Consider the following 10,396-nt stretch of genomic DNA (forward strand, 5'->3'; position numbering starts at 1 on the left):
ACTTCAGTTACAGACAGTAATAAGTTGCCATGTGGGTGGTGGGAATTGAATTCCTGTCCTTTGGAAGAGCTGCCAGGGCTCTTAACTATTGAGCTATCTTCCCAGTGACATAAACCACACACACACACACACACACACACACACACACACACACACACACACACACACACTATTACACATCACAAAAAAACGGTTACCAGAAAAAATGAGTCTTGTGCATGGAGGTCATGCTGTCAATGTTAGCATGAGGATAAGAAACTCAGTATATGGGCCACTAAGATGGCTCAGTTGGGAAGAATGTCTGCTGTACTTGCTCTCAGTACCTACCCCAACTGCCAAATAGTTCAATGAAACCTGAGTTCAATCTCCTGTCCCTGGATAACTGGTTCCCACAAACTGTCCCCTAAACTCCACACATTGGTGTGGGACAGGCACCCAAAATGAACAAATATGCAAACGTAGTAAGAAACTCCATACAGGTCCTTTCTATCTATGGATTTTATATTTATGGATCGATACCTTGGAAACAAACTACTTGGAAAAATATGCTTACTGAAAAGTGTATTGTTTCCTCCTATCATGGTCCTGTACTCAACACAGTAAGACTAGTGTCTATGCAGTATTCATATTAGGTATTGGAAATAATCTAAAGAAGTTTTGAATGTGTGTGGGGTGTGTGTGTAGAGAAACATGAATATTTTACGACATTCTGAGGTTTGACTGTGTTCTGACTCAGACACTAAACTCTTAATCACTTTGCATTTGTATTTGCTATATTGACATTTATTGTTGTTATTACTGACAGGATCTCACTGTAATCTAGGCTGGCCTTGTATTTCTGTTTTTATAGAGAGATTTTCTATTCATTTCACATACCAACCACATATTCCCCTGTCCTGCCTCCTCCGGCCCCCAAATGTTTCCCTCCAATCCAACCCCGATTCCCACCTCCTCCAAGGCAAGGTCTCCCATGGGGAGTCAGCAGAGCCTGGTCCATTCAGTTGAGTGGCCTTGTACTTCTATGCCTCCTGCTTCATGCTCTCTCCCTTTTGAGACAGGGTCTCACTATGTAGCTCTGACTAACCTGATACTGGCTACAAAGACCAGGGTGGTTGGGAACTCATAGAGATCCAACTGTCTCTGCCTCTGGTGTGCTGGGGTTAAAGGCATGCAGAACAGTGCTCACTTTGCTTGGTGTTGTATCATGAGATTAAGATGCATCCATCACCAAGCTGGCTGTATTTGTAACTTGACCCATGTTTTTCTCCCTGTGACTTTGACCCATTCTGCACTCTGTTGATAAAGAAACTGCTCCCACCCCCAAAGCTGTGGAGTAACAAGGGAGGAGAGGTCACTCACCTATTATGTCCAGCTGGAGGGGGTGACTCTTCTCACCACCGAGTGGATTGGATACCTCACACTGATAATACCCAGAATCTTGCCTCCTGGCAGGGACTATTTGGAGGGTGCTGTTGTTCTGAGTCAGATTCATCCTATTCATGATCCTCACCCTCTGGCCATTGAAGAACCATTTAATGTAGTTATCAATGTCGATTGACAGGCACTTCAGAAATACAGAGACCACATCTTTGTCTATGGTTTGGTTGACTTGGATGGAGGGTGTAGTCACTGGATCTGTGGATAAACAAGGGATGGGGCCAGCTGAGAGTACGTCACCTTCAGAGATCTCAGACAGCTCCCAGGGTCCTTAGAATGAAGTGGCCCTGTGCAAGATCACATGTTTGGGTTGAAGATATGTTCTGCAAGAAGAGAGCTGAATCTTACTTCATCAAGATCACTCACAGTGACCCTGACTAGGGGTATTTGTGTAGATTCCACACTAGGAGCCTCTTCAACCCACATGTCCAGAAATCTAATGGGGGGGAATGTATTTCCCAATGATATTTGTGAGGATTCTTGCTCACAGTTTCTGTGAGTGTGAACAGTCAGGTCTCTCTTTCATGAAATGGCCTTCTGTTTCTTTTTTATTAAATAATTTGTTATGGGGTTAAAATGGCCCAGCTAATCTTAAAGGTGTTAAAGGCTAGATCTCAGGACTGGGAGAAATCCCTTACTGAAGAATTTCTGTTTGTAGAAAAATTGTATTTCCTGACCCATGGATATGGATTAAATACTACAGAGTAGAAGTGAATAATCACAGTGCTGACCACAGCCTGCCACTCTAATGCTGAGTACTGATATTTTTGAGACAGGGTCTCACTGTGCAGTCCTAGCTTGCTTGGAACTTCCTATGTAGACCAGGCTGGGCTCAAACTCACACTGTCTACTTGTTCTCCCTACTCAGTGCTGGCATCAAAGGTGTATGCCACCACACTCAGCCAACATTTGTTTTTTGAACCTTGAGAAGAGTAAGCAAAAGAGCATCATCAACTGTCAGTGACATGGTTCACCCTGACTCAGAACATGGCTCCCAGGCATCTTCTCAACCCACTCTTCCCATCCCATGGAGTCAGAACTGAGTCAGCCACCCCACCCATGAGACAGGAACAGACCTGGGAGCAGAGGTCTAGTCCCCATCTGTGGGGATTATTCTCCTCCAATTTGGAGAATAAGAATGGGAGCACACAACCACACCACAAGAGCACTTGTTCAGCTATGCTCATATCAGCATTGTTTGTAATAGCCAGAACATGGCAACAACCTAGATGCCCTTCAACTGAAGAATGGATAAACAAAATGTGGTACATATACACAATGGAATATTACTCAGCAGAGAAAAACAATGACATGGATGGATCTAGAAAAAATCATCCTGAGTGAGGTAACCCAGACTCAGAAAGACAAACATGGTATGTACTCACTCATAGCAGGATACTAGATGTAGAACAAGGATAAGTGGACTGCTACTCACATCACCAGGGAGGCTACCTGGAAAACAGGACCCCAAGATAGACACGGGGATCGCCCAATGACAGAGATATGGAATGAGATCTACATGAACAGCCTGGACATGAGTGGGGGTAGTGACGGGCGAAGGTCGAGGGAAAGAGAGCTTGGGGGAGCGGGAGATCCCAGCTGGATCAACAACAGAGAGGGAGAACAAGGAATAGGAGACCATGGTAAATGAAGACCACATGAGAATAGGAAGAAGCAAAGTGCTAGAGAGGCCCACAGAAATCCACAAAGATACCTCCACAATAGACTGCCAGCAATGGTCGAGAGACAGCCCGAACTGACCTACTCTGGTGATGGGATGGCCAAACACCCTAATTGTTGTGCTAGAAACCCCATCCAACTACTGAGGGATCTGGATGCAGAGATCCATGGGTAGGCCCCGGGTGGATCTCTTGGAGTCCAATTGGCGAGAATGAGGAGGGTTTATATGAGCGAGAATTGTTGAGACCAAGGTTGGATAAAGCACAGGGACAAATAGCCAAAGGAATGGAAACACATGAACTATGAACCAATGGCTGAGGGGTCACCAACTGGATCAGGCCCTCTGAGTGGGTGAGAGAGTTGATTGGCTTGATCTGTTTGGGAGGCATCCAGGCAGTGGGACTGGGTCCTGTGCTCATTGCATGAGTTGGCTGTTTGAAACCTGGGGCCTATGCAGGCTCGGCCTGGGAGGAGGGGACTGGACCTACCTGGATTGAGTCTACCAGATTGATCTCAGTCCTCGGGGAAGGCTTTGCCCTGGAGGAGATGGGAATGGGGGCGGGCTGGGGGGAAGCTGAGGGGGACGGGAGGGTGGGAGAACAAGGGAATCTGTGGCTGATATGTAGAACTGAATTGTATTGCAAAATAAAAATTAAAAAAAAAAGAATGGGAGCACAGTTGAAAGCCCTGGGTGTTCCTTGTAGGTCATGGAGGTCATAAAGTAAAACAGGAGGGGACAGGAAAGCTTGTGTTAGGCACAGAAAGAAATCATGACCTTGAAGCTCTCCTAATCTTGGAAAGACCCTCCACTACCAAAGGCTTTCCAAGACTGGGAGAACCTCCTCCTCACATTGCAAGCTCCATCCCTATTAGCCAGAAACCAGAGAACCAGGAGGCCATTAGACATAGGGATGGAGCAGGAGAATTGGGGGAAGACTGAGTTTTGCTTGTTTCCATAGACATGGGCTGGAAATTAAATGCTTCTGCACATTCCCAGAAAACTAAAAGACTCTACTCCAAACTTGGTGCTGATATTTCAGAGATCCACTTACTAAGAACTGTAATGTTCTTGACTGTGGACTTACAGAGGACAGTGACAGTTATAGATGAGGCAGGTATAACATCCACTCTTATTAGTATTGATGTTGGGAACATAGAGCTCTTGGGAGAATGACTGGAGCTCTCCATTGACAAACCAAGAGTACTGTGCAGGTGGGTTAGCATCTGTGTGGCAGGAGATGTGAGGTTTCTCCTTCAATGGAAATGAATACTTAAGGGGGATATGATCAGGACATCTGGACCATCTGGAGCAAACAGAATAAAGTCACACATGATGTCAGTAGAGGGAAGGGGAAATCCTGGTCTGTAGAAGGACATAGTATCTCTTTGAGCTGTGCTTTTACCTTAGTTGAGCAGGTCCTACCCAGACCTGGCATGCAGATTAGCAGAAGAGTACTAATTCAGCATGCACAAGCCCTGATCTATCTCAAGCACAAAACACAAACATCCCCAATGCACTCTCTTGTGTACACTGAGCCTGAGCCTCACATGAACCCTGTCTCCATTACCCTGAGCCTCTCTAGGCATGAGAAGTCCCTGCAGCCCATTTAAGCTCAATGCTGGGCCTGTCCACATGTGCTTGGGTGGAACAGGATGCCCTGGCAGCCTAGGTATCTGTATGGTAGGTCTGTGTCATGAACCCAAGGGGACTGGAACTGAGTATGGTAGATCTAGCCCTCTGTATTTAGGCAGTTGGGACCAGGATGAAACAGAAAATATTAAAGTAATGTTCAGAGGGACTTGCGGAATCCCTCACTGGGTTCCAGGTACACATTCATAGGGTCCTGTGTCAGTCCTCACAACACTGAGTAAAGTGAGAGTCCTGTTGTCCTCAGACAGCTTCAGCCTGTCCTCTTCTGAGAGGCTTTGGCCATTTATCCTCCACAGGTAGGCTGTATTCTGAGTCTCAGGCTCACACATTAATGCTACTGAGTCCTCACCCTCCATGGGATTGGAATTGTTGGTTGTGATGGTGGGCTTCGGTAGCAGTGCTGTGCTGACCACAGAGAGATGATTACCCTGTGTGGTACTTCTGATTCTTGCAAAGTCCTCTTATGACCAGAGACAGTCTTTTAACTTCCAGCCAACCCAGATCCTTAAAGAATCAGGCAGGAAGCAAATTACAGGCAGATGGAGTGGCTGAGTACTCAGATAATTGGGCCTCCTGTGCTGTGTGTGGGAGCAGAAAAGACTTTCTCATGAGAGAACTGAGCTGCAGTGTTTGGTGATGGTCAGACTCAAGACTTGGAATCAGAGACCTCATTTGATCTCCTGGTCCTCACTGACCCATTGCCTGCCATGGGACACAAGGTTTGAGTTCCTCCAACTACACTGACCTCTCTTGCTCAGTTTAAACCAGAGCCCTCCCAGCCTTTGCTGTTCAGGGCTGTCCTACAGACAGGTTATGATTAGTCTTCCAATTGTGCTTAACTGAGAAACATGACAGCCTGTCAGAGATCTCACACAGCTCAGGATCTGGCTGACACTTAGGTCAGGCTTGGACACAGGTGGGCTATTCTTGTCAGGTGTATGATGTTGATTGACATGAATCAGGGAGTCCTGATTCCAAGAAATGGTCTAGAAGAATGAAGGTACCTAGTTCCATTTCCATGGTGGGCAGGCTGAAGATGTGGCTGTGAACAGATAGCTTGTGCTATCCACAACCTGAGTGACCCTGACTCATTGACTGTGTTTCCTGTGTCAGTTTTCCTATAATAGGACACATGGTAAATGATCATTGCCGTGCCTGCAAGTTAACCTTAGATGTGAACAACAACCTGACCTTCCACCAAGCAGTGTCTATTAGTGTTTGCCTGCAGGAAATAATCCCTAGGCGGGACCCCAGGAGGGCAAGGAGCTGCCATTTGTACACTTTTTCTTCTATCTCTTTAGGGCTCTTGGCCTTCCTGGGAGGTCTCAGAAGACCATCAGAAGAGCTGGCTGACTGCCTTTCCTACCTCTCCACCTATGCTGAGCACACTGAGTCTCAGGAGGAGATGCCCAGGTGACCTACCTCAGACATGGCTCTCAGAGGCTGACGGTCAGCAGGCTCCCAGTCTACAATCCATCATCGTCCCCTGTCAGCTCCAACAGGAGATCAAATTCCAACCCAGTCTACAAGCTTCTCAGCATTGCTGGACCAGTCTGGTAGGAGTTCTTGAGCAAAGCTACTGGGGGGTCATCTCTCTGTGAGACACTTATGGTTTCCTCAGCCTGGCCCTGCCAGAGTCCTGAAGGGTCTTCCTCAAGGCCATGGTCATGATGAGCATCTAAGACCGTGGGCAGAGTCTAACATGCCTGAGCTCAGTTACCTCACCCTCTCTTCTCTGAGGGTGGATTCAAGTGGGGCATCCTGATTTAATGCCATTTTTCTCCATTGTGTGTCCTTTACTAAATGTTTGTATCACAATGTGGGGACCATAACACAGAATCTTCCAGGAATGACAGCTCTATAGATGAAGTAGGATTAGTTCTACCCATGACCCAGAGGTTACAAGGAATGACTTACGGTATACATACAACTCCGTGGATAGATAAATATTAGTAAGGTTTTCAAGTGTCACTCTTGCTTTGTAGACTCCTTTGTCAACCTTACTGACATTATTGATGAGCAGGGATTTATTGTCGTACATAATTGCTTTACCATTTAATTGATGTCCATATGATGTGGTATTCGTATTTGTAAAATGTGAGGCTATTAGGTTCTTCAGTAATATGTCTGTCTTGTACCAGTTCATGAGCTGGTATTTATTCGGCAGACCGTGGACAACTAGAAGACAGTTATTCCCTACAGCAACAATGGGTGGAACTGCTTCAACAGTGATGTTATACTCTTGGGCAGTAGTGGCAGAGTTCCAGTAGTTTAAAAGAGAGACTAAGAAAGAAGAGAGAAAAAAAATCTATCAATAATAGGAACTTTCCTTTTGGTAGAAATTTGAGTGTTTTAAACTCCTGTTGAGGGAGGTCAGCAGCATCACCCCCATTCATCAGTACCCCTGAATTTTTCCACTGTATGAAACTGGTTTCATAGTGTCTACACAGCTCACCCCTCACTGCCCTCAGATCCCTACTCATACTCAGAATCTATGGTGAGTGTAGGCATGTCCTGTCTGACCTCCTCCTCCAAAGACTCTGTGCCTTCATTTTCTGACCTTTCCCTGCTCTGTTTCTTCTGAAGTGCTTGTCAACCCCTGGGCCCACCTTCTAGATGTCCTTGCTGCTCTATCTTCCTGCCCAGTAGTAGCAGGGCTTTGTGAGGAAGACTAGTTTGATTTTGGTTTAAACCTCTCTACCTTGAACAGGCTCAGATACCTGTGAGCAAATGAGTGTCCCAGATCCTGAGGTTTATTTGCAGATTTCTCAGGGTCCTATGTAATGAGGCTGTTGTTTACTCGCCCACTTTGAGTTTTACTCGGAGCATCACCCTGATGGAGTTGCAAACTTGAGTCTTCTGGATACAGTGGCCAGTGCTGATAATCTACAAATGGTGAACAACTGAGTTTTTCTTCCCCACTTCCCAGTTCCCATCCACTCTGAGCTTTCTGATGGTCCTAGGCTTCAAGCAGAGCCAGATGTCATTTCTCAGGCTCTTTCCCTCTCCCAGAAGACCCCATCCAGTCTCTGAGCTCCCCAATTCTCTATTCCTGAGGAACGTCTCCTCACCTGTAAGCAGGAGTCCCCTCCAGAAGACCTGTCCTTTGTGGAGAAGGGCTGAGGTGAGCTCCATAGTCTCTGCTGTGGCCTAGGCTCTTCCTCTGGAGAGGAGGTTTGTCTCTTAGGCTGCTGCCAAGCTGGGCTCCTCTGGTGTCTGCTCTGCTTTTATTCCCAGACCTCAGCCTCCTCCCAGAGGAGGGCACTTCCTGGAGTCAGATGTGCTAGGGGTGGAGGCTGTGTGTGAATATTGTTCTGTTCTTCTGTGAGTGCTGCCTCCCATCCTTCTGTTCCTTTGTTGTTCAGTGTTCTAGAACATACTTTGAGCCAAAATGCTGAGAATTGTCCCGAGAGAACAGCAGCTCACCCCAGGGCCTTGTCCATGAACTTCCTAGAGCCAAGAGCGTATTTCCTTGAGACCCCAAAAACCTAGCAGAGCCCCGTTTGCCCTGTGAATCAATGCTCAGGGAAGGTGGGATTTATTCCCAGCAGAGAGTGGCAGTCTACTCTAGGGGCAGGAAAAGATCCAGCTGAGTGATGACTGTGGAGGGTCCAGACCTGTCATCACCAGTGTCACCAATCATGTGTCTGATGAAGGAATACATGTTATCTCAGGGGTTCATATTCTGGTGTGCAGGAGAAGGTCACCTGTGTTTCCTAGGAAGAGGACCCTGTGCTCCAGTTTCTTATGGAGGGCATCAGGGAGGCTCCTCCACCCGCAGCTTCCTTCGCTGGCTGAATGTGATTCAGGTCTGCCCATGCCCTCCCTGACCTTCTGGGTTGTCTTTGCTCTCCTTGGTGATTGCCCTGCGATCTCCCTGTCTTTCCTCATGTATGATGAGAGGAGGGAGGGGACTACATAGGGTCTCCTTGCAGAGTGGGGTCTCAGTGACACAGGGAATGGTTATGTGAGGGAGCTCCAGGTCTGTTGGAACTGGGATGGAAACAAGGCTGCAAGATAGGTTCACACCTCAAGGAGAGTTTTCCCTGTTGAATATGTGTTTTTTTGTCGCCCCCTGTTGTTCATGAGGAGACCTGCAGCTCATATTAGGGCTACTACAAGGATGGTAGCCAAGCTCCAAATGCTGGAATGAAGCTGAGCACCAAGTTCCCTGAGGTCCCAGTGAGTAGCCGCCTTGAAGATCTAGGTAGGTTTTTGCTGGAGACCAAAATAGCTGAGATAAGACTCACTGTCATTTTGGTCTGCAGTTCCAGGAAGACTGATGATGTTGAGCCCCCTTTCCATGTGTTTTTATTAGATTTTTTTGTACATCTTAATCAGGGTAGGAATATCCAAGCCCTTTGCTAACTCTAAAATAGTTTTATTACGACTTTAAATTTTAAAGCAAAGTACATTCATTCACTAACAATAACACATTCTAGACTTACAACATAAAATGAAAACCAAACCAAACACTGCAAACTTTTCATTGTTGGTAATTTCTGGTGTGTTAGTCTTTGAGATTCTGGGGCAGTAAGTCAGCATTCCCTGGAATTTTAAAAAATTCCCCAATTATGATGATTTAAGCATACTTTGGAAGCCTTCACTCACTGTAATTGTTATAGCTGGATTTCTTGTTTAAAGAATAATGCACCTTAAGTTTGTAGCACCTAGAAGAACTGCATTGTACAGGGACATTTACAAGATGAAAAAAAATAACTTCAAATTTGGGTTCCCAGTAAGGTGGCAGCACAGAGTTACAGGTGGATATTGCTTGTTAAAACCCTGTTTTATATCAAAACTGTGTTCCATGTTGAGAGAGCAAAAATTCAGAGGACCCACATAAAGTACAGTATGTATGTGAACTCATTAGGAAGCATTTTGTCTCTGTAAAATTTCCCTTTCATGTTCCTTCTCCTATAGGTTGTACTGCATATTTAATTACACGTGTACATGCATACATTATATAGGCTAGGATCCACACACAAGAAAGAACATGTGGTTTTTTCCCCTGAGATTGGGTGATCTCATTTAACAGTATACATTCTAAGTCTATCCAGTTTCCTGTACATTTTGTGATTTCATTTTTCTCTAGAGATGAATAATATTTCATTTGGCACATGTACTAGACTTGCATTATGCATTCATCTGTTGATGGACATCTAGATTGGTTTTATCCCCTTGCTATATTGAATAGAGCAGTAACAATCACGGGGTGCCAATATCTCTATGGTAGGATACAGGATCTCTGGGTATATGCCCAGTAAAATAGCTGAGTCTAGTTGTATTTTCTAACGTTTTGAGGGACTTCCACAAGCTCTATATAATGACTCTATTAATTTTCACACCCACCAGCAGTGAATACATGTTCCTCTTTCTCCACATCCTCTGCTATATTTGTTGTCAGTTATTTTGATTATAGCCAGTCTACCTGGGGTGAGCTGGCATCTCACAGTAGATTTAATTTGCATTTCCCTGATGACTAGGGATCACTTTTTTCCTGAGTTGTATCAGTTATTTATTCTGATACAACGAAAGCTGTACTGTATATAAGACTTACAAGTATGCTTTTCTGTTCTGTAGGTTGTCATTTCATCAACTGATCATCATTGAAGGAAGTCAGGACAG

General features: G+C 45.5%; 1 protein-coding gene across 1 annotated transcript in view; it reads right to left on the reverse strand.

Moving 5' to 3' along the window:
* LOC128124070 (carcinoembryonic antigen-related cell adhesion molecule 5-like) overlaps window positions 1–7,903 on the reverse strand; it is a 73,628-nt gene extending 65,725 nt beyond the window's left edge. Inside the window, 5 exon segments of the mRNA XM_052760304.1 lie at window positions 4,203–4,369; window positions 4,934–4,947; window positions 4,950–5,173; window positions 6,907–7,051; window positions 7,840–7,903. Of these exon segments, the coding sequence (XP_052616264.1) occupies window positions 4,203–4,369; window positions 4,934–4,947; window positions 4,950–5,173; window positions 6,907–7,051; window positions 7,840–7,903 (614 nt within the window).
* Between the last annotated feature and the right edge of the window lie 2,493 nt (window positions 7,904–10,396).

This window comes from Peromyscus californicus, unplaced genomic scaffold (genome assembly GCF_007827085.1).
Source record: "Peromyscus californicus insignis strain IS unplaced genomic scaffold, ASM782708v3 Scaffold_4__1_contigs__length_199733344, whole genome shotgun sequence".
Classification (NCBI taxonomy): Eukaryota; Metazoa; Chordata; class Mammalia; order Rodentia; family Cricetidae; genus Peromyscus; species Peromyscus californicus.